Source organism: Sapajus apella, unplaced genomic scaffold (assembly GCF_009761245.1).
Source record: "Sapajus apella isolate SASKATOON/1434 unplaced genomic scaffold, GSC_monkey_1.0 scaffold14, whole genome shotgun sequence".
In the NCBI taxonomy this organism is placed as follows: Eukaryota; Metazoa; Chordata; class Mammalia; order Primates; family Cebidae; genus Sapajus; species Sapajus apella.
In genome coordinates, this window is record NW_022436954.1 from 3,965,230 (window position 1) to 3,989,516 (window position 24,287).

Sequence of the window (24,287 nt, forward strand, 5' to 3'; positions counted from 1 at the left end):
AGCTACTTGGGAGGCTAAGGCAGAAGAATTGCTTGAACCCAGGAGGCGGAGGCTGCAGTGACCCCAGATTGCGCCACTGCACTCCAGCCTGGGTGACAGGAGACTCCATCTCAAAAAAAAAACAAAAACTAATTATGAACTTAGCCCGGAGCTGAGGTGGGAAGATCACTTGAGCTCAGGAGTTTGAGACCAGCTTGTGAAAATAGTGAGACCCCCATCTCTTAAAAACAAAAGAAGTCTAGTGAGAACAGAGTAAGACAAAGGTTTCAAAGGACATGAATAGTCTGTTCCTCTTTTCACTAATGACTGGAGTAAGTGGGGCAATTAGATATAGCAAATTCTTTGTCCTTGGCTCCCCTTCTCTTTGACTGTAATCTAACCACCACCCTCCTAATAATTACAGTATTACCATCAGCATGTAGCCATTGAATAAAGCAAATTAATTTTATTACATTCTACTTTGTTGTCATGAAACCATGCATTATTAACCAATCAGTAAAATTAAGAGTCTCAATGATTTGAATAGTATCATGCTTTCTCTTTTTTTTTTTTGAGATGGAGTCTTGCTCCGTCGCCCAGGCTGGAGTACAGTGGCACGATCTCGGCTCACTGCAGCCTCCACCTCCTGGGTTCAAGCGATTCTCCTGACTCACCCTCTTGAGTAGCTAGGACTACAGTGCCCACCACCATACCCAGCTAATTTTTGTAATATTAGTTGAGATGGGGTTTCACCATATTGGCCAGGCTGGTCTTGAACTACTGACCTTGTGAACCGCCCATCTCGGCCTCCCAAAGTGCTAGGATTAACAGGCGTGAAACACCACTCCTGGCTTTCTTTTTTTTAATTGAGACACAAGGTCTCCCTCTGTTGACCAGGCTGGAGTGCAGTGGCACCATCTCAGTTTACTGCAACCTCCGCCTCCCAGGTTCAAGCGATTTTCCCACCTCGGCCTCCTGAGTAGCTGGGATTATAGGCGCCACCACCACACCCTGATAATTTTTGTATTTTTAGTAGAGGTGGGGTTTCACTGTGTTGGCCAGGCCGGTCTCAAACTCCTGACCTCAAGTGATCCACCTGCCTTGACTTCCCAAAGTGTTGGGATTACGGCGTGAGCCACTGTGCCCGGCCATCAACTTTCTATTTTATATCTAGTTAGATAAGAGAGGAAAGGAGAAAAAACTACGAGGACTCAGAAAAACGGGATTCCTTCAACACACGGTATTTCAAATGGGCTTTACAGAATGAAAGCTAGGGTAGAAACTGAGAGACAGGATATTACATGTATGTGGAAAAAAACAAGCGGGCAGGCAGCTTGGTTTGACTGGAACATGTAACAGTCAACTGGGCCTGAGTATCAGGCTAAAGAGTTGGGGCCTACAATGGCAAACCCTCTAAAGTTAACTAAGCACTTAGAAACTATTTCCAAACAGGTAGTTTTATTTTCACTATTACACAAATGAAAAAGTAAAGTTTAACAAGATTAAGTAATATTACAGAGTTTACAGGCTGAAATTCAAAAGCCAGTCTATTACCAAAGTCCAGTGTCCATCCCACCCACCAGTGACCTTATAGAGTGGGAAAATCAGGCCGGGTGTGGTGGCTCATGCCTGTAATCCTAGCACTTTGGGAGGCCAAGGTGGGTGGATCACCTGAGGTCAGGAGTTCAAAACCAGCCTGGCCATCATGGTGAAACCCCATCTTTATTTAAAAAAAAAAGAAAAAAGAAAATCACAGAAGATGAGAACACCATAATCAGAACCTTGGAAGCACAACATAAGAAATAATAGAAAAGACCAGGCACAGTGCCCACAACTACAATCCTAGACTTTGGGAGGCCGAGGTGGGTGGACTGCCTGAGCTCAGGAGTTCGAGACCAGCCTGGGCAACATGGTGAAACCTACTAAAAATACAAAAAATTAGCCGCGTGTGGTGGCATGCACCTGTAGTCCCAGCTACTCAGGAGGCTGAGGCACAAGAATTGCTTGAACCAGTTGGGGTGGCGGGGTGGGGAGGGTGGAGGCTGCAGTGAGCTGAATCACACCACTGCACTCCAGCCTGGGGAATAGAGTGAGACTCCATCTTAAGAAAAAATAAGTAATAGAAAAGATACATGAGGCTAGGCGCTGTGGCTCACACCTGTAATCCTGGCACTTTGGGAGGCCAAGGCAGGCAGATCACTTGAGGTGAGGAGTTTGAGACCAGCCTGGCCAACACTGTGAAACTTGGTCTCTACTAAAATTACAAAAATTAGCTAAATGTGGTGGCAGGCGCCTGTAGGCCCAACTACTCAGGAGGCTATGGCAGGAGAATCACTTGAACGTGGAAGGCAGAGGCTGCAGTGGGCTGAGATGGCACCACTGCACTCCAGCCTGGGTAACAGAGTGAGACCCCTTCTCAAAAAAAAAAAAAAAAAAAGACCCAATCATATGCCAACAAGTCCTTCCTGAGGCCCAGAATCACACCCAATAACCTAGTCAACAGTTCTACTGTGATATTTCACAAGCACTTTGCATTCAACTTTTCTAAACTTTTTCAAAACTGAACTTAGGCTCCTTTCCTCAATCCTCAAACCTGCTCTTCCTTCAGCATACCCTATTTCAATAAAAGAACTAGGGAAACTTGGGAGTCATGCTTATATTTACCTTTTTTTTTTTGAGATGGAGTCTCGCTCTGTCACCAGGCTGGAGTACAGTGGCACAATCTTTGCTTACTGCAACCTTTGACTCCCTGATTCAAGTGATTCTCTTGCTTAGCCTCCCGAGTAGCTGGGACTACAGGCACCCACCACCTCGCCCAGCTAATTTTTGTATTTTTAGTAGAGATGGGGTTTTACCATATTGGCCAGGATGGTCTTGATCTCCTGACATCGTCATCTACCTACCTTGGCCTCCCAAAGTGCTAGGATTACAGGTGTGAGCCACCGAGCCCAGCCATATATTACCTCCTTTACACTGACCCTCAAAACATTCAATGAAAAGTCCTGATTCTATTTCATATGTATTTTTCAATCATACAATCAATCATAGACTCTCAAGCATAGAATCAATCTCCTCTCTAACTCTGTCAGCACTCAACCATACCAAATCATATCTTATCTGAACCATTATAGTAGCCTCCTAATTAATCTCCCCAAATCTACTCTTGCCCGCTCTCTGACCCTTTCTCTACATTGCCCACTGATATTAGTCCAAATGCATAGTCCAACTACTCTGCTGAATTTCTGCCTTCCCAACAGCTTCAGGATAACACTCTATTCAATCTGACCTGTCTACCTTGTCAAGATTTTAACTCTCATCCACTCATGTCTCTTCAGTTACAATGGCCTTTCGGTGTTTTATTTAGTTGGCTGGCAGGTTTCTCAAACATGTCAAATTCTTGCCAACCTTAACAGTTTCTGCAGGTGCTAATCACTCTGCATCTTTGCCTGGTTACCTCCTAGTCACTCTTCAGGTCTCAACTTCAAAGCCTTTCTCAGGAAAGTGTTCTCTAATGTTTCTACCCACTGAAGTCTGGATTAGCTCATTCTATCATATACACTCATTGCAGCCTGTGTTTACCTTTGCAGCCCTCTGTGTAACTATAATTAACATTACTAGTATTTGTTTAATGTCTGACTTTTCCACCAGATCAGAGGCTCCATGACAGAAGGACCATACCTGCTTTATTAATTACTGTAACCCAGAGCCCTACATGGTATCTGAACATGGTTAAATGCTTAGTATTATTTTCTCTTTCCTACTTTGGGGCTTTGCATTGCCTGTTCCCTATACTTAAGAGTTCTTTCTGCCCAGATCTGGTCCCGACCCCTTGAACATCACAAGATTGGCTATTCATCACTCACATCTCAGTACAAAATGCCATCTTCTCAAGAAGCCTTTCACTGATGACTTAATTCTCCAACCTACAAGTATATCATCATCCTCGTAATTTCTTCAAAGCAATCAGCATTATCTGAAACCACAGCATTTGGAAGACCCAAACAAAATGCTTAGTACAACATAAGCACTCAACAAACATTTGTTTAAGTGAATGAATCTCCTGAATGAGAAAAGATGACTTGGGAAACACCCTAAATCCATCAGCAAAACACTTACAAGCTGTGTCCCAACAAAGTTGATGAAGAGGCAGTATAACTTAGTATACTCTGGAATCACCAGGCTGTTTACTTTGAATTCTGGCTCTGTCTCTTAACTGGATAACCTGAGACAAGTTATTTAACTGTACTTTGCATCTGTTTCCAAAACTGTAAATTGGGAGTCAAAGAATCCATTTCAAAGGGTTCTTGAGAATTAAATTAGTGAGTATATGGAAAACGCCAGTACCAAGCACACAGTATACATTCATCAATGTGTGCTATTATCCATGAGACTGGGCTTTTGTCTTCCTAGTTTCAAATACGCAGTGTGACTTTTCCTTTACCTTATCCCCCAAAAAAACGTTTCTGGCCTGGTGAAAAAGTCAGATATTAAACAAATACTTACACTAGTAATGTTAATTGTAGTTATACGAAGGCACAAAGGTAAACACAGAATGCAATGAAAGTATATGAAAAGGTAAGCTATTTAGAATCCAGACTTCAGTAGTGAGTAGAAACATCAGTGCGTAGTTCTACAGGGTGTGCACCGTAGAACTCCGGGGGCATCTTTATTCACATAGATTAAGATATGCAAATGGAAGCTTTTGGGATTATGCAACATATAATACAGTCCATAAATTCTAGCAACCTCAACCCAACAACGGTGATGATCAAAAGACTAAGATGACGCCGGGCGCGGTGGCTCAAGCCTGTAATCCCAGCACTTTGGGAGGCCGAGGCGGGTGGATCACGAGGTCAAGAGATCGAGACCATCCTGGTCAACATGGTGAAACCCCGTCTCTGCTAAAAATACAAAAAATTAGCTGGGCATGGTGGTGCGTGCCTGTAATCCCAGCTACTCAGGAGGCTGAGGAAGGAGAATTGCCTGAACCCAGGAGGCGGAGGTTGCGGTGAGCCGAGATCGCGCCATTGCACTCCAGCCTGGGTAACAAGAGCGAAACTCCGTCTCAAAAAAAAAAAAAAAAAAAAAGACTAAGATGACAAAAAGACACAAGAGACATAAGAGTACTTTAGAAACTATAAAACTACTATAAAATGATGACTACATTTATGAATATACATTATCTTGAGGTCACTATCAGACATGAGTCAGTTAGCCAGAGTACTGCCTTGACACACAAAAAAGTTCCTAACATCTGTAATCCAGAATCTAAAGACATGAATTAAGGCTGAGGGCCACAACCAGCTCATGAGGTAGTTTTTCAGAGTGATCATAGAGTCTTCAGCTACAGGGCAATTAATAATAATTTAACATTTGCTCACAACAGCACCACAACTTTTCTCTCATTTCCCTATCCCTTAAAGAGAGTATCAAACCAGGCGTGGTGGCTCATGACTATACTATCAGCACCTTGGGAAGCCATTGCGGGTGGATCACAAGGTCAGGAGTTCAAGACCAAACTGGCCAACATGGTGAAACTCCATCTCTACTAAAAATATAAAAAATTACCCGGGTGTGGTGACGAACGCCTGTAGTCCCAGCTACTCGGAGGCTGAGGCAGGAGAACTGCTTGAACCTGGGAGGTAGAGGCTGCAGTGAGCCGAGATCATGCCACTGCACTCCAGCCTGGGCAACATAGTGAGACTCCATCTCAAAAAAAAAAAAAAAGAGAGAATATCAAAAGGAAATCTGCTGTAACTTAATGACTGATGTCTAGACAGTAAATGCTTATGTTACTGAAATAAGTTGATCTTTGTATACGTTAAAAGGAGTAAAGAAAATGTGCAACTGGGTTGAGAGTTGTCATGACCATGAAGTTAGTTTTGCGAAAATTCAACAAAAAAAAAGGGCTTCATGCTTACTTTTGCAAAGCATGATGTGGGAAACACAATCTGAGACTACTTTACAGATGTTTTATGTTAGATTTAAAATTCCAGGCTGTGGTGGCTCACACCTGTTATACCAACACTTTGGGAGGCCAAAGCGGGTGCATCATTTGAGGCCAGAAGTTTAAGACCAGCCTGGACAACATGGTGAAACTCTGTCTCTACTAAAAATACAAAAATAGCCGGGTATGGCAGTGTGTGACTACAATCCCAGCTACTCGGGAGGCAGAGGCACAAGAATCGCTTGAACCCAGGAAGCGAAAGCTGCAGTGAGCCAAGATCAGGCAAAAGAACTACTTGAACCCAAGAGGCGGAAGCTCATTTAAAACACACACACACACACACACACACACACACACACACACACACACACTCACTCTCTCTCTCTCTCTCTCTCTCTCGGAAGCTGGGTGCAGTGGCTCACACCTGTAAACCCAGCACTTTGGGAGGCCAAGGTGGGCAGATGCCTGCGGTCAGAAGTTCAAGACCAGCCTGGCCAACACGGCAACACCCCGTCTCCATTAAAAATACAAAAATGCCGGGCGCGGTAGCTCATGCCTGTAATCCCAGCACTTTGGGAGGCCGAGGCGGGTGGATCACGAGGTCAAGAGATCGAGACCATCCTGGTCAACATGGTGAAACCCCGTCTCTACTAAAAACTACAAAAAATTAGCTGGGCATGGTGGCGCATGCCTGTAATCCCAGCTACTCAGGAGGCTGAGGCAGGAGAATTGCCTGAACCCAGGAGGCGGAGGTTGCGGTGAGCCGAGATCACGCCACTGAACTCCAGCCTGGGTAACAAGAGCGAAACTCTGTCTCCCCCCACAAAAAAAAAATAAATAAAATAAAAATACAAAAATTAGCCGGGCATGGTGGCAGGCACCTGTAATCCAAGCTACTCAGAAGGTTGAGACAGGAGAATCATTTGAACCCAGGAGGCAGAGGTTGCAGTGAGCAGACATCAAGCCATTGCACTCCAGCCTGGGCAACAGAGTGAGACTCTGTCTCAAAAAAAATAATAAAAATAGACCAGGCACGGTGGCTCACACCTGTAATCCCAGCACGTTGGGAGGCCAAGGCGGGTGGATCACGAGGTCAGGAGGTCAAGACCAACCTGGCCAATAGGGTGAAAGCCCCGTCTCTACTAAAAATACAAAAATTGGCTGGACATGGTGGCACACACCTGTAGTCCCAGCTACTCGGTAGACTAAGGCAGAAGAATTGCTTGAACCCAGGAGGTAGAGGTTGCAGAGATCTGAGATCACCTACTGCACTCCAGCCTCGGCAACAGAGAGAGACACTGTCTCAAAAAAATAAATAAATAAAATAAAATAAAAATAGGCCAGGCACGGTGGCTCACACCTGTAATCCCAGCACTTTGGGAGGCTGAGGCAGGTGGATTACTTGAGGTCAGGAGTTTGAGGCCAGCCTGACCAATATAGTGAAACACCATCTCTACTAAAAAAAAAAAATACAAAATTAGTCAGGCGTGGTGGCGCATGCCTGTGATCCCAGCCACTTGGGAGGCTGAGGCAGGAGAATTGCTTGAACCCAGGAGGCAGAGATTGCAGTGAGCCAAGATCACACCATTGCACTCTACCCTAGGCAACAAGAGCAAAACTCCATCTCAAAAAGAAATAAAAATAAAAGCACAGTTGGTAATAGACTTGATACCAAAATTCAAGGCTCAACATCCCCAATTAAGCACCCTTTTCTATTATAATATGCTGCTATCCATCCGTCACCAAGTTTAGTCAGTCCTTCACTGACAATGTGTCTTGCTTTTATCTTTTCCTTTCCATTTCTACTCTACAGCAATGGTTCTCAAACTTTTGCATGCATCATGCATCAAAATCACCTGCCTTGTTAAAACACAGATTGCTGGGCCCCAACTCCAGAGTTTCTAGTTCAGTAACTCTGGGGGGGTGGGGAGCCAAAAATTTGCATTCTAACATGTTCCCAGACACCCAGTTAATGCTGATGCTGCTAATTAAAGAGCCACACTTCGAAAACCACTGTCTTAAGAGTTTAGGGTTCCTGTCTCCTCAAAAGATAAGCTATCTGAATATCCTTCTAGACCAGCCCCTGACCTGAAACTGGAGATTTAATCCCAAAATGCCACTTTGGCCAAATCACTGTTCTATTAAAAACAAACCAGCTGGGCACAGTGGCTCAGGCTGTAATTCCAGCACTTTGGGAGGCTGTGATGGGCAGATCACTTGAGGTCAGGAGTTGCAGACCAGCCTGGCCAATAATAGTGAGACCCCATCTCTACTAAAAACACAAAAAATTAGCTGGGCGTGATGGCGTGTGCCTGTAATACCAGCTACTCAGGAGGCCGAGGCAGGAATCGTTTGAACCTGGGAAGTGTAGGTTGCATGAGCCAAGATCATGCCATTGCACTGCAGCCTGGACATGAGAGTCCATATCCAAAAAAAAAAAAAAAAAAAAAAGACAAATCAAAACTTAATGGCTAATGTCCATATTTGGCTTTCAAAGTTGTTTAAAATTTCTACCCAACATTATCAGCAGTAACCCTCAAGTTCTGCTCATCTATTCGAGAGCTACAGAATAGGCCTTATAGAAGTAGTATAAAGCTTATGCTGTCTTTACCAGCTGAAAGGCCACCCTCTTCCCTCCTCCTCTCTACCTACCTGAAGGAGGCCTTCACCAATGTATTTGCCAAAAACATTCGTTTGGTCACTATTTGCTGCCTTTTATCTTTAGCGTTTAACTTTTTACCAAGTACTCACAGACAGAGAAAAACCCCAAGAACCTAAAATTTAAAACAGAAAACAAGGATATGAGTGACACACATAAATAAAAGCCTTGACATACACACTAACTGCACAATACTGCTGTTTTAACAGATCAAGTGCAATAAGTTCAAAGTTCATGAAAAGAATGTGCCATCTTTTTTGAAACATGTTCAAACACTGGCTATCAAATATTTACAGTTATTTCATTCAGGATGTTAAGCAGACAGATGTTAGGAAGAAAATGTTAAAGAAGGCCAGGTGCGGTGGCTCATGCCTGTAATCCCAGCACTTTGGGAGGCCAAGGCAGGAGGTAAGGAGTTCCAGACTAGCCTGGCCAATATGGTGAAACCCCATCTCTACTAAAATTACAAAAATTGGCCAAGCATGATGGCGCACACCTGTAATCCCAGCTACTCAGGAGGCTGAGGTTGGAGAATCACTTGAACCCAGGAGGTGGAGGCTGCAGTAAGCCTAGATCCCACCATTGCACTCAAACCTGGGTGACAACAGTGAAACTCCATCTCAAAAAAAAAAGAAAAAGAAAACATTAAGTAGCATCAGAAAAAGAGAAAATATTCAGTCTACACACAGTGCAGTAGAGTGGTTATTATTATTTTTATTTTTTTGCGGTGGAATTTCCCTCGTCACCCAGGCTGGAGTTTGATGGCGCGATCTCAGCTCGCTGCAACTTGCATTTTCTGGGTTTAGGCAATTCTCCTGCCTCAACGTCCCAAGTAGCTAGGATGACAGGCATGCACCACCATGCCCAGCTAATTTTGTATTTTTAGTAGAGATGCAGTTTTGCCATGTTGGCCAGGCTGGTCTCAAACTCCTGACCTCAGGTGATCCGTCCACCTTGGCCTCCCAAAGTGCTGGGATTACAGGCGTGAGCCACTGTACCCAGTCTGTTTTCTGTATAAAGTACACAAGAGACATTGGATGGTGTAAGAGAAGAAACTTGGAGTTTGGAGTCAGGGCACCTGAGTGCAAGGTCTGGTTTCACCTCTTACCAATTCTGTGATCTTGGGCAAGTCATGGCCCCTCCCTGAGCCTCTCTCTCCATAGTTTAAAAAGAAATTAAGGTTTAAAACTATACCATCTACCCTGGCTGGGCATGGTGGCTCATGTCTGTAATCCCAGCACTTTGGGAGGCCAAGGTGAGCAGATCACCTGAGGTCAGGAGTTCAAGATCAGCCCAACCAACATGGAGAAACTCCGTCTCTATTAAAAAATAAAATAAGGCCAGGCGCGGTGGCTCACGCCTGTAATCCCAGCATTTTGGGAGGCTGAGGCGGGCGGATCACGAGTTTGAGAGATCGAGACCATCCTGGCCAATATGGTGAAAGCCCGTCTCTACTAAAAATACAAAAATTAGCTGGGCGTGGTGGCACGCGCCTGTAGTCCCAGCTACTCAGGAGGCTGAGACAAGAGAATTGCTTGAACCTGGGAGGCGAAAGTTGCCGTGAGCCAAGATGACACCACTGCACTGCAGCCTGGCGTCTGGCGACGGAACAAGACTCTGTCTCAAAAATAAAGTAAAATAAAATAAAATAAAATAAAGTAATAAAAATAAAACTATACCATCTACCTTACAGGGTTGTTTTAAGAATTAAATAAGGTAATATATATGAAATAACCTAGCCTACTACTTGGCACATAATAAATGTTTACTGAATTTTAACTCTTGTTGATGGGAAAGTGCAATGCAAAAATAAAGTACTATTCCAAAAATGAGATAAACAGAGAAAATTAATGAAACATATTTAAGAGTGTTCATTTCCCCCAAAAATAGAAAGATATAAAGAATGTATATCTATCTACATGATATACATAACATATCAATCTCTTGACTTAATAACCAAAGCCAAGACCTGAGAATAACACAAACATCATTACTTGCAGCTTCACAGCTTTGAGGCTGTCTAAAGGTTACCAAAACCTAGACACAGTTTAGGACAAGATTAGAACAGGAGAGCTTAAGGCCAGGCCCGGTGGCTCACACCTGCAATCCGAACACTTTGGGAGGCCAAAGCAGGCGGATGGTGAGGTCAGAGGTTTGAGACCAGCCTGGCCAACATGGCTCCATCTCAAAAAAAAAATCAGACTAAACTTTTTCTTTCTTTTTTTTTTTTTTTTTTTTTTTTTTTGAGACAGAGTTTCCCTCTTGTTACCCAGGCTGGAGTGCAATGGCGCGATCTCGGCTCACCGCAACCTCCACCTCCTGGGTTCAGGCAATTCTCCTGCCTCAGCCTCCTGAGTAGCTGGGATTACAGGTACGTGCCACCATGCCCAGCTAATTTTTTATAGTTTTAGTAGAGACGGGGTTTCACCATGTTGACCAGGATGGTCTCGATCTCTTGACCTCGCGATCCACCCACCTCGGCCTCCCAAAGTGCTGGGATTACAGGCTTGAGCCACCGCGCCCGGCCCTTTTTTTGATTTTTTTAAGAGGTGGGGTTTCACGGTGTTACCAAAATGGTCTCAATCTCCTGACCTCGTGATCCGTCCGCCTCAGCCTCCCAAAGTGCTGGAATTACAGGCGTTAGCCACTGCGCCCAGCCCAGACTAAACTTTTATTAATTCTATTTATTTATTGAGATGGAGTCTCACTCTGTCACCCAGGCTGGAGTGCAGTGGCACAATCTCAACTCACAGCAACCTCCGCCTCACAGGTTCAAGCGATTCTCCTGCCTCAGCCTCCCGAGTAGCTGGGATTACAGGTATGTGCCACCACACCCAGCTAATTTTTGTATTGTTAGTAGAAACAGGGTTTTTCCATGTTGGTCGGGCTAGTCTTACACTCCTGATGTCAAGCAATCCACCCACCTTGGCCTCCCAAAGTGCTGGGATTGCAAGTATTAGCCACCGCACCCAGCCAGACTAAACTTTTAAAGTCAACTAGACACTTTATTACTTGTTCTAATGGTCCAAATACCAAATACCATAAATGTGGTATTCTGATATATGTGCTACACATACGTTTTTACTTGTTATAGCTTAGATCTTCTGGTTCTAACTATACTGCAAGATCTAATATCCAAAGATCCTCCTCATCCCTGCATGCCAAAGTGTCCTCCATTCTAATTTATTAATTTTTTTAGGGACAGGGTCTTGCTCTGTAGCTCAAGCTGGAGTGCACTGGCACAGTCATAGCTCATGACAACCTTAAACCCCTGGGCTCCAGTGATACTTCGCCTCAACCTCCTGAGTAGCTGGGACCACAGGTGGGAGCCACTGCATCCAGACCCTCCTCCATTCTAGTGGCTTACTTCTAGCATTCAAGAAAATTGGTAGCAAAGAAGAGCATATATCAGGGCTTTCAACAATATCAACAAATACTTACTCAGCACTTGCTATGTGTTAGGCCCTATTTGAAGCATCTAGCACACTGTATAAACAAAAACAAAGTACCAATTCTCAAGGAACTTATACTCTAGTGGAAACCTATACACAAAAGTACAGTAGTGATTAGTGCTCAGCAAAATAAAACAACAGAAAATGATAGGGCTTAAATATAATCCTCATTCGGCCGGGTACGGTGGCTCACGCCTGTAATCCCAACACTTTGGGAGGTCAAGGCGGGCAGTTCATGAGGTCAGGAGATCAAGACCATCCTGGCTAGCATGGTGAAACCCCATTTCTACTAAAAACACAAAAACTCCACACTGCTACATGTGTACCTATGCAACAATCTTGCATGTTCTTTACATGTACCCCAAAACCTAAAATGCAATAAAAAAAATAAAAACACAAAAACTTAAGCTGGGTGTGGTGGCAGGCACCTGTAATCCCAGCTACTCGGGAGGCTGGGGCAGGAGAATCACTTGAACTCAGGAGACGGAGATTACAGTGAGCCGAGATTGTGCCACTGCACTACAGCCTGGGCGACAGACAGAGTCCGTCTCAAAAAAAAAAAAAAAATTAGCTCCTTCATTATCTGCATTTTTGAATCACTCAAAAATGGATAATAAGTTTTTCCTACATCATTAGGAGGGAGGCTGCAACAATGAGAATAGTGTGTTCTCTACCAACACAGGCTCAATACTAAATCTCATAAAATAATTAGAAATAAATTAATTCAACAATGTAGACCACCTACACTTTTTTCTAATTGTTAACATTATACTTTCATACTAGAAAAAAAAAAAGTCTTAAAACAAATATGCTATTTTGCCTAGTATATTCCCAGTCAGAAAGACCTCAGAGTGATAATGGCACTGGGCACAGCAGCTCACACTTATAATCCCAGCACCTGGGGAGGCTGGAGAGGCCTCCAGGCAGGAGAGAGGATCACTTAAGCCCAGGAGTTCGAGACCAGCCTGGGCAACACAGTGAAAACCCATCTCTACATCTCTATAAAGAATTTTAGACCGTGCACGGTGGCTCAAGCCTGTAATCCCAGCACTTTGAGAGGCCAAGGCGGGTGGATCACGAGGTCAAGAGATCGAGACCATCCTGGTCAACATGGTGAAACCCCAACTCTACTAAAAATACAAAACATTAGCTGGGCATGGTGGTGCGTGCCTGTAATCCCAGCTACTCAGGAGGTTGAGGCAGGAGAGTTGCCTGAACCCAGGAGGCGGAGGTTGCGGTGAGCCAAGATCGCGCCATTGCACTCCAGCCTGGGTGACAAGAGTGAAACTCCGTCTCAAAAAAAAAAAAAAGAATTTTAAAATTACTCCCCCCGACAAAAAAAAGCAAGCCAGGTATGGTGGCGTGCATCTGTGGTCCCAGCCACTCGGGAGGCTGAGGTAGGAAAATCACCTGGGGAGGCTGAGGCTGCGGTGGTAGTGCCATCGCACTCAGATCTGGGCAACAAAGCAAGACCCCATCTAAAAAAAAAAAAAAGATAATCTGGTAATTGCTGCCGAATTTGGGGAGACAATTTCAAGGGCAACCCAAGGAAAGACAGGACTATAACCAGAGTTTCAGTGGCCACAGTTCCTTGCAACAGATAAATGATTTAGATATTTCATAGAGAATTATATGTAAGACAGGTTAACAGGATTGAATACGTGATAATATAACATCCTTTAGAACAGCTCTCAATTTTATTTTATTTTTGCTAAGTGAAAGCATTAAAAGCTCTTAATTTCATCATCAGATTGACAAGCACACCACGCGTAGTGGCTCACACCTGTAATCCCAGCACTTTGGGAGGCCAATGTGGATCACTTGAGTCTGGGAGTTCAAGACCAACCTGAGCAAAATAGGGAGAGCCTGCCTTTACAGAAAAAATTAAAAATTAGCTAGCCATGGTGGCACATGCCTGTAGTCCCAGCTATATGCTGAGACGGAAGGATCACTTGAGCTAGGCAGCTGAGGCTACAATGAGGTATGATCATGCCACTGCACCCCAGCCTGGGCAACAGAGTAAGACCCTGTCATCAAAAAAAAAAAAAAGAAATACAGAAACAAATCATTGTTACCTCAGAACAACCCACACCAGCATCAAAAAGAAGCTTCTATCCCTCCCACTTTAGTATCTCCTCAGGTATATAAACTTGCCTCAGATCTGGCTTTGTTCTGGGAATGTGTATACAAAAGTACTAACATTTTCATTACTTAAAAAAAAAAACTAAGTCTTGCTTAAGAAAAGCCAAACATTGTTTATCCACCCTCATCATTTCCTAGCTGTTCAACTCCAACACTACAAAATATCCTAGTTCCAGAAAGTGTAGCTTATGCTCCAAATCTACATACATACACCACATTCAAAGACACGTTTCTTTTACACACATAATAAATAATATATAATAAAGCTTAGCGAAAGGCAAAAAAAACAATTTTTTTTTTTTTGAGACGGAGTCTCACTCTGTACCCCCAGGCTGGAGTGCAGTTGCGTAATCTCAACTCACTACAACATCCACTTCCCAGGTTCAAGCAATTCTCCTGTCTCGGCCTTCTGAGTAGCTGGGACTACAGGCACCTGCCACCACACCCGGCTATTGTATTTTTAGTAGACAGGGGGGTTTCACCTTGTTGGTCAGGCTGGTCTTGAACACCTGACCTCAGGTGATCCACCCACCTCGGCCTCCCGAAGTGCTGAAATTACAAGCGTGAGCAACTGCGCCCAGCCAAAAAACAATCTTTTGGGGTGAGAAACAAGGATCTATGTTGCCTAGACTGGTCTCGAACTCCTGGGCTCAAGCAATCCTCCCTCCTTGGCCTCCCAAAGTGCTGAGTATAGGTGTGGGTCACCACAACTGGCAAAAACAATTTTTTTTAACTAGTTATTCCTTCCCCTACCCTCCACCCCACCCCAGAGATGGAGTTTTGCTCTTGTTGCCCAGGCTGGAGTGCAATGGCGCAATCTTGGCTCACTGCAACCTCTGCCTCCCAAGTTCAAGTGATTCTCCTGCCTCAGCCTCCTGAGCAGCTGGGATTACAGATATGCACCACCATGCCTGGCCAATTTTGTATTTTCAGTAGAGAGTGGGTTTCTCCATGTTTGTCAGGCTGGTCTCAAATGCGAGACCCTAGGTGATCTGCCTACCTCGGACTAACTAAAGTGTTGGGATTACAGGCGTGAGCCACGATGCTCGGCCTTTTTTTTTTTTTCTTTTTTTTGAGACAGAGTCTCAGTCACCCCCAGGCTGCAGTGCAGTGGCACGATCTCGGCTCACTGCAACCTCCATCCACCTCCGGGGTTCAAATGATTCTCCTACCTCCGCCTCCTGAGTAGCTGGGATTACAGGCGCCTGTGTCCACGCTCAGCTAATTTTTTTTTTTTTTGAGATGGAGTCTCACTCTGTCGCCCAGGATGGAGTGCAGTGGCATGGAGTGCAGTGACGCAATCTCAGCTCACTGCAACCTCCGCCTCCCAGGTTCAAGCAATTCTCCTGCCTCAGCCTCCCAAGTAGCTGGGATTATAGGCACATACCACTGCACCCAGTGCCCAGCTAATTTTTGTATTTTTAGTAGAGACAGGGTTTCACCATGTTAGCCAGGCTGGTCTCAAACTCCTGACCCCAGGTGATCCCCCCGTCTCAGCCCTGAAAGTACTGGGATTAAACACACGAGCCACCACTAGTTATTTCTGATTTTTTTTTTTCTACAAAAGGACTTGTTAGGAGGACAAGCGGGGCAGATCTTTTGAGTCCAGGAATTTGAGACTAGCCTTGGGAACATGACAAAACCCCATATCTACAAAAATTAGCCAAGCATGGTGGTAAAGGGCTGTAGTCCCAGCTACTTGGGAGGCTTAGGTGGGAAGATCACTTGAGCCCAGGATGTCGAGGCTGCAGTGACCTGTGATCATGCCACTGCACCCCAAAGTGGGCAACAAAGAGACCCTATTTCAAAAAAAAAAAAAACACAACTAAGAATGATTCCTCCAAATATATGTGCCCACTTACACAAACACAGCTAAGACAGCACATTAAACAAAAGAAAAGGCCGGGTGCGCGGTGGCTCACGCCTATAATCCCAGCACTTTGGGAGGCCGAGGTGGGTGGATCACGAGGTCAAGAGATCGAGACCATCCTGGTCAACATGGTGAAACCCCGTCTCTACTAAAAATACAAAATTAGCTGGGCATGGTGGCACATGCCTATAGTCCCAGCTACTTGGAAGGCTGAGGCAGGAGAATTGCTTGAACCCAGGAGGTGGAGGTTGCGGTAGGCCGAGATCGCGCCATTGCACTCCAGCCTGGGTAACAAGAGCGAAACTCCATCACACACACGCACGCACGCACGCACGCACGCACGCACGCACGCACACACACTCTATATATATATATATGCTAGTTAAGGGTTCATAAGGCAACAGGTAGCAATTGCCTCACAATTTAAAGAAGAAAAGAAAAAAAAAAACCTTACCAAAACAAAAATCATGAGTGCTTCAATCTTCTTCCCACTATACTTCCCTAACTTGTTTAAAAAAAAAAAGCCAGGCACAATGGCTCACACCTGCAAACCCAGCACTTTGGGAGGCCAATGTGGGTGGACCACTCGAAGTCAGGAGTTCAAGACCATCCTGGCCAACATGGTGAATCCCTGTCTTTACTAAATATACAAAAATTAGCTGGGTGTGGTGGCAGGCACCTGTAGTCCCAGCTACTCGGGACACTGAGGCAGGAGAATCATCTGAACCCAGGAGGCAGAGGTTGCAGTGAACCCAGATCATGCTGATGCACTTCAGCCTGGGCAACAGAGCAAGACTCAGTCTCAAAACAAACAAACAACAACAGCAAAACCCAAAAGTCTGGGTACAGTGGCTCATGCCTGTAATCCCAGCACTTTGGGAGGCCAAGGCAGGTGCATCACCTGAAGTCAGGAGTTCGAGACCAGCCTGGCCAACATGGTAAAACCCATCTTTACTAAAAATAGAAAAATTAGCCAGGTGTGGTGGTGGGCACCTGTAATCCCATCTACTCAGGAGGCTTGAGACAGGAGAATCACTTGAACCCAGGAGACAGAGGTTGCAGTGAGCAGAGATAGTGCCATGGTTGCAGTGAGCAGAGATAGGGCCATTGCACTCCAGCCTGGGTGACAAGAGTAGAGCTCTGTCTCAAATTTTTTAAAAAAGTGAAAACTTTTGCTCGCTAGAAAGTCTCTTCCTTTGAAGTCTTGAATGCAAAATCCCTTAAATATCTACCTAACAACTTGACATGATAAAAGTGAATTCCATATAGCAATAACTACCTAGGAAAAAAGTTTTATAGCACCTTCTCTTTTTCTGTTCCCAAAAGTTTAACTCAAGAAATATAAAAATAAAAATAAATCCCAAAGATACAATACTCCATGACATGCTTAACTTCTACAAAGTTAAAGATTATAATCTCAACACATGAATTGGAAATGAGACAAATCTCTGAAATTAGGCTCACCAGAATATATGCATGCTGAATATACTTCCCAAAACACACCAAATCTTTCTAGCAGTCACGCACACAAAAAAAGGCCAGGTACTGTGGCTCATGCTTGTAATCCCAGCACTTTGGAACGCCAAGGTGGGAGGATCGTTTGAGGCCAGGGGTTCAAGAGCAGCCTGGGCAACATGGTAAAACCCATCTACTGCAAAAAAAAAAAAAAAAAAAAAAGGCGGGGGTGGCCAGGTATGGTGGCTCACACCTGTAATCCCAGCACTTTGGGAGGCTGAGGCGGGCAGATCACTAGGTCAAGAGATTGAGACCATCTTGGCCAACATGGTGAAACCTCGTCTCTAGTAAAAATACAAAAATTAGCTGGGCATAGTGGTGGTGTGTGCCTGTAGTCCCAGCTACTCAGCAGGCTGAGGCAGGAGAATCACATGAACCCGGGAGGCAGGGGTTGCAGTGAGCTGAGATCACGCCACTGCACTCCAGTCTGGCAACAAAGGGAGGCTTCGTCAAAAAAAAAAAAAAAAAAAAACACCTGAAAATTAGCCTGGCATGGTGGCACGCACCTATAGTCCGTCCCAGCTACTCAGGAGGCTGGAATGGAAGACTCTTTGAGGCTACAGTGAGTTATGATCATGCCACTAAACTTCACCCTAGGCAGAACAAGATCCTGTCTCTATAAAAACAAAAATATGGCCAGGCGAGGTGGCTCACACTTTGGGAGGCCTAGGGTCGGGAGTTTGAGACCAACCTGACCAACATCGAGAAACCCGTCTCTACTAAAAATACAAACTTAACTGGGTGTGGTGACGCATGCCTGTAATTTCAGCTTCTTGGGAGGCTAAGGAAGGAGAATCGCTTGAACCTGGGAGGCAGAGGTTGCAGGGAGCCAAGATTGCACCATTGCACTCCAGTCTGGGAAACAGAGCAAAACTCAGTCTCAAAAAAATAAAATAAAATAAAAAATAAAAATAAAAAACAGGCCATGGCAGGGCGAGGTGGCTCATGCCTGTAATCCCAGCACTTTAGAAGGCCGAGGCGGGCGGATCATGAGATCAGGAGATGGAGACCATCCTGTCCAACATGGAAAAACCCTGTCTCCGCTAAAAACACAAAAATTAGCTGGGCGTGGTGGTGCACACCTATGGTCCCAGCTACTCGAGAGGCTGACGCAGAATTGCTTGAACCCGGGAGGCGGAGGTTGCAAGGAGCCAAGATCGAGCCATTGCACCCCAGCCTGGGCAATACTCTATCTCAAAAATAAAATAAAATAAAAAATAAAAATAAAGCCATGGCTGGGCACAGTGGCTCACGCCTGTAATCCCAGCACTTGAGAAGGCCAAGGCATGAGGATCACAAGGTCAGGAGACAGAGACCATCCTGGCCAACATGGAAAAACCCCATCTCTACTAAAAATACAAAAATTAGCTGGGTGTGGTGGTGTATACCTGTAGTCCCAGCTACTCAGAAGGCTGAAGCAGGGGAATCACTTGAACCCAGGAGGCGGAGGTTGCAGTTAGCTGAGATCTTGCCACTGCACTCCAGCCTGGGCGATAGAGCAAGACTCTATCTCAAAACAAATAAATATAAATAAATAAATAAATAAAAACAAGTATTTGCTCAAAAAGAGTAAGGATTGTCAGAAAATGGATTAGAGAACCATTCTTCTTTCCTCTAAATTCAGTCTAAAATGCAGAGCCAAATAAAACCACCATAAATTCCTTTAATAATCTTCTGGATCTTTCAGTTCAGCAAATTTCACATACTACAAACAATTCTGTGGCTTTCCTCACGGCCCACTCTTCAAACACAAATTCAAATTTTTTATTAATATTGTGAGGCTATCAATAAAGCTCTCTTTGACTAAGAAAAACAAAAATTGAATTCTTAAACTCCAATAGGGAAACCTCAAGAGGAAAGCATGGCTTAAAGGAGCCAAGTATTTGCACACACATGTAAGCTAATCCTTATATGTGTATACATTTTCTAAATGTCTAAAATTTCTTTCAACAATATCTATCTCATACATTCCTCCCAAAACACAGAACTTTATCAGCATCCAGCATTCTACCTACCTGTCTTCAATCAATCCCCCAATCCTTCGAAGCTACCAAAGTGTTAATTTATAAAATCAAAGAAAATAATCCATAGTTCTACTCCCAAGTTCAAAGTCACAAATCCTGGGACAACAAAATCTTAACGTATTGAACTATCCTTCCCCAAACAGCTTTGGCCCTAAAATTTATATTCTAATCTAACTTAATCAGATGTATTACAATGTTAGTATTGTAAAATTAGAAATCTTTGTCACATTGTAATTCACAAAATCCTTTGGTATACAAAAGTTTCTATAAAAGCTACATATATAGGCCTTCATGGAGAAACATATTGTTGAAAGAATAAAAAGAATTAAAAAATAAAATAAAATAAGCTACATATAACTCCATTTCCAAACAGGATAAATATATAAAAATTAAATATTTTTGGCCAAAAGCCAAATTCGATATTAATACACCTTTCCCCTGCCTATAGTGCACAAAAAAGTCACCTGAGAAGTTTTAATCACAGATTCACAGTATATTCACAAATAGAAACAAAATAGAGTATCCTACTTCAAAACTGGAGGGTGTGGTGGGGGAGAAAATACTAACCAATCTCTGGCTGTAACGAATCCTTTCTTCTTCGGGTTCCATCTCTCACTCTTCTGTTGAAATTACTGTAAAGAAACCACTCCAGGGCTGCCTTCCTCTTCCTCCTTAGGAACCAGATTGCAACACTAAAGAATAATGATATAAGCAGAAATGAGAACTCCTTCTCCAACTTGTGCTTTCTGTTCACGGAAGGATGTATTTAAGGTATGTGTTAAGTTAAAGGCTCTCTGAAAAATCAGGTTCCTCTTCATGAGTTTGGGACCTTTCTGCTCTTGAGCAAGTGGTTCCATGTCATGTTCAACATTAATCACATTACAACTGTCGAAGGCCTAGGCGAAAACGAGATGTTGATTTCAGTTCCTTGAGGACTGGCCAGACCACTAGTTTCACCCCACAGGATTACAACTAGCAAAAATTAGCTGGGCATAGTGGTGGTGCGTGCCTGTAGCACGCACAACTAGCAAGGATCCCCTTCGTGGCAGCATTAGCAAGAAAAAAAAAAAAAGCCCAGGACTTTTATCTCTAGAGAGCTGACCAGGTGAAGCAGCACTGAACTAATCCAGATCTTAACCAAATTAGTTCTCTCTCACTGGTAATCAGAAACTAAAGGAAAGAAGGACAGACTGGCTATGTAAAAAGAGGACAAGAAATTAGGATTTAAATGACCCCAAAACAATTTCCCATACCCCTCCTGTAAGGCCGTGCACAATCGTCGCCTTCCTTTCTAGTCTCCCGGATCTTTTCACTCCCAAACCTACCCTCCACCCCAACACAAGACGTGCATAACTCTGAAACAAATTTCAGAGGTGCAAATCAGGGACCAAAATTCCATCTGATCTTTTTGGATACATTAACAAAATAAACGATCGCACGTATGGATACACGTAAAATACATCTTTTGCAAAAATTAAATAAAAGACCGACCGGCGCGACGGTCAATCCGTAATACCAAGAAAGGGTTTCCTTTTTTCTAAATATTCTCATGGATAATGGCTTCCATTGAGAACGCAGGTTCCCCCCCGTTTTTGTCACTACATTACAGCCACGTTAACAGCATCCTTTCAAAACTGCTACGAGACCAGAGGACCCGATGACACAGTTTGCAAGAGGAGTTGGTGGCAGAGCCCTCCCGAAGGAAGACCTGGCCCGAAGTCGAGAGGGAAACCGTGCTTGCACCCCTTGGGCGACGACCGCCCGGGCCAGGGCCAGAGAGGAAAAAGGGCGAATCTCTCTAGACTCCCCCAGGAAAAGGCGTTTCAATGGTTCACCCATTGGAAAAAGAAATAGAAACTTTGCATTCGGTCTTTGGATAACACAGTCAACCAAACTTCCAAATGAGGGGGGAGGGGGAAGCTCACCGGAGATTCTGCTCTTGAGTTCTTGTCCAAGTGAGAAGTAAAAGACTCCAAAAGCTGAGAGGAATAATTAAATCCCAAACGTCTTCGGTTTTTCCGTGGATCAACCCAGTATCCGGAGAGGGTCAGAGAGACCAGGAAAAGGGAGCAAACAGTTGCTGAATCAAACCTCCTCTTCTGGCTTTGGAGACCGGGAGTCGGAGGCGTCAGGAGAGGGGAGCGCGACCCCTCGGCGCCGAGCCCGGGGCGCCCCCGCCTCCCCCGGGCCAGCGGTCAGCAGCCCGGGCCCGAGCCCCGGGCCGGCCCCGGCCGCAGGGAGCGCCCTCCTCGCCGTGCCCTCGGCCAGCAGCGGCTGGTCGCCTCCGGGAGCGGCAGCCGATCAGCTGAGACCGGCCGGCCCGAAGATCCCCGCGCCGCCCCGGCCCCCCGGAACGCGGGCCCCGGCCCCGGGGGGCGGACAGGGCGGGAGCGGCGCGGCGCGCCGGAATGGGGGCCCCAGCTCCCCTCGCGTCTCCCGCTCAGCTCCGGCTCTGCGCTGCGGGACGAGCCCCCCGGCTACTCCCCAGTCGCAAAGGAGGGATTCCGGGGGATGGGCCCCCTGGCGTTGCCCCTCCTCCCGGAGCGCCCCCTGCCCAGGAAAGACAGAGCGGCGACAGGCCCAGCCGCTGGGAAGGTGCTCCGCGAGCCGCCGCCGCCGCCGCCGCCGCTGCCGGGGAGGGGTGTTGTTTCCCTCACACAGGAGGAGCCGCTGGAGCAGCCGCCGCCATTTTGAACCCGTCAGACTCTCACATACACACAGCTCCTCCGAGGCGCACTGCGCAGGCGCCGCCTCCCCACCCCACCTCCAGCTCGCCTCTCCAACCCCCGCCACCAGCGCCTTCAGGCCTCCCTGCGCTTCTTACCGCTCTCCCGGGCGCGCGCGAACGCGCACGCGTCACTGCCCTCTAACGCGGATACACCGCCAGCGCGCGCACGCGCGAATGCGTCGGCCTCGAATCGCCCGCGCCCCGCGACGCCGACGCGACTCCCCGCCCCCCCTCGCGTCAGGCCGCCAGCCCGCCCGTCGCCCCCACTCCCGCTCCCCGTCGGCCTTCTTCCAGGGCTCGGGCCCGGCTGGCTGCTCGCGCCTGCGCGCCGGGCACCGATCCTCCTCCGCGCGCCCTCCCCCCACACACCCTGGCTCACATACACTTCGCCTCTGTGACCCCGCCCCTCGCGGCCAGCTGTGCCGACCGCCCTCCCCCCCCCCCCCAGGGAGGGTGGGGCCCCCCGCCCCCCCCCCAAGCCCCTCCCCCCCCCCCCCGCCAAACAGTGGGAGACCTGCGCCCCCTTCCCCTTCAATCGCCTTCGGCCCCAGGCGGCCCGTCACAGTCACACAACCTGAGGGCCAGGAGGCCTGGGCCAGGGCGGCGGATGCCCGCCTCAAAGCAGGGTCTCCCGGGGTCAGGCCGCCGGGCTGAGCCCGCAGGACTTGGGCTCCCGGCTCAGCCTGCCCAGGGCGACAGGTCGCAGGGAAGAGGTCGCATGGCCGCCGGCTGCCCTCCCTTCGCGCGCCGGCCGGTGGGCCGAGGCCGGCCTGCCCGCCATCCCTGGGCAGGCCCCAGCGCCCCCTCCAAGGGGCCCATCCGCCCTGAGCCCGGGGGCTCCTCGGTGCAGCGGCCTGGCCCCGCCTCACCCACTGGTCGCCGCTCCGAAGGGGCAGGAAACAGGAGTAGCATGTCTGTCCTGGGCTCGGCTCCCCGGGGGAGCTGCAGGCGTTTAGCAAGGACGTCCACAGGTACCAGGCGCAGGAGCGGTCTCCGCGACGGCCCGGGGGCTGCGGCGGCCGGCGCGCCCACCGCCGGCCGCAGGCGCTCCGGGAGGTGGCCCAGGAAGCCCCCGCTCCTCGGCCACGCTCAGCTTTCCGCCGCGCCGGTGCCCCCGGCGGCCCGGGTGGGACGTGACCCCGCCCCCGACGAGTCGGGGCGCCCCCCTCGGAGAGGTGCGCGGGCCGCCCCCGGCCCTCGGCCCGACCCTGCAGCCCCGGGCCGTGGCGGGTGCGGGAGGCCCGGCCGGGAAGATGTCTCCTCTTGGTGCGCGCAGCTTCGCGCGGGGGTCAGCGACGGGGCAGCGGCCGCCCGAGCTGCGCTGGACCTGCCCACGGACCAGCTCCCGCGGCCCGACAGCTGCCCGACGGGCCAGTAGGCTCCGAACGTCGACGGAGCCCGGCCGGAGGTACCCGAGCAATGCCATGCGAGCAGCCCAGCGGCGATCCGGGCATTTCCCCAGCCAATCTCTTGCTCTGGGGCCCGTTTAAATTCTAAATCCCACAAAGGACGGTGACTGGGGCGTACACATCGGGGTTGGCACTACTGGCTCCACTACGCCTTTGCTAAGCGGTGTCACACAAATCTTTTTCTCCCTGCCTTGGTTTCCCACTCTGAGCTCTGACTCCTGGGAGCAGGGAATGGAGCAGAAAGGTAGGGCATGGAGTGAATCATAGAACCTGCATAAACAGCCATCAACTCTTTGAGGAGGACGTTGGCGAAAGACGATTAAAATAATGATGCCTTCTAATTCTATCAAGGCTGGAACGCTAAGGTAAAAGCGCTATGTAAATGCAGGGTATTTTATTTATTACCACACAAGGTTTTTCTACATGCAGAACTTGGGGAGTTTGTACAGACATTCTCTGCTTTGTTTCACAACATCCTTAGGAGACAAGCTAAAGTGCCTCTTAGCACTTTATTCATTTTAAAGATAGACAACTGAAGTATAGAAAGGTTAAGGAGCTTGCA

The 24,287-nt window shown here is 47.0% G+C and overlaps 1 protein-coding gene across 2 annotated transcripts in view; it reads right to left on the reverse strand.

Annotated features, from left to right (window-relative positions):
• KDM2A (lysine demethylase 2A) overlaps positions 1-22,301 on the reverse strand; it is a 137,019-nt gene extending 114,718 nt beyond the window's left edge. Inside the window, exons 1-3 of one of the 2 annotated variants that reach the window (XM_032282694.1) lie at positions 21,514-21,787; positions 20,156-20,280; positions 8,579-8,700 (exon numbers count right to left, since the gene is read on the reverse strand). Coding sequence is in view for 1 of the 2 variants with exons in the window: in XM_032282693.1 (XP_032138584.1) it covers positions 20,156-20,197 (42 nt within the window). In the remaining variant the exon portion in view is untranslated. Of the gene's footprint in view, positions 1-8,578; positions 8,701-20,155; positions 20,281-21,513 lie in introns of both variants that reach the window. The other variant, XM_032282693.1, reaches the window with a different exon arrangement.
• Between the last annotated feature and the right edge of the window lie 1,986 nt (positions 22,302-24,287).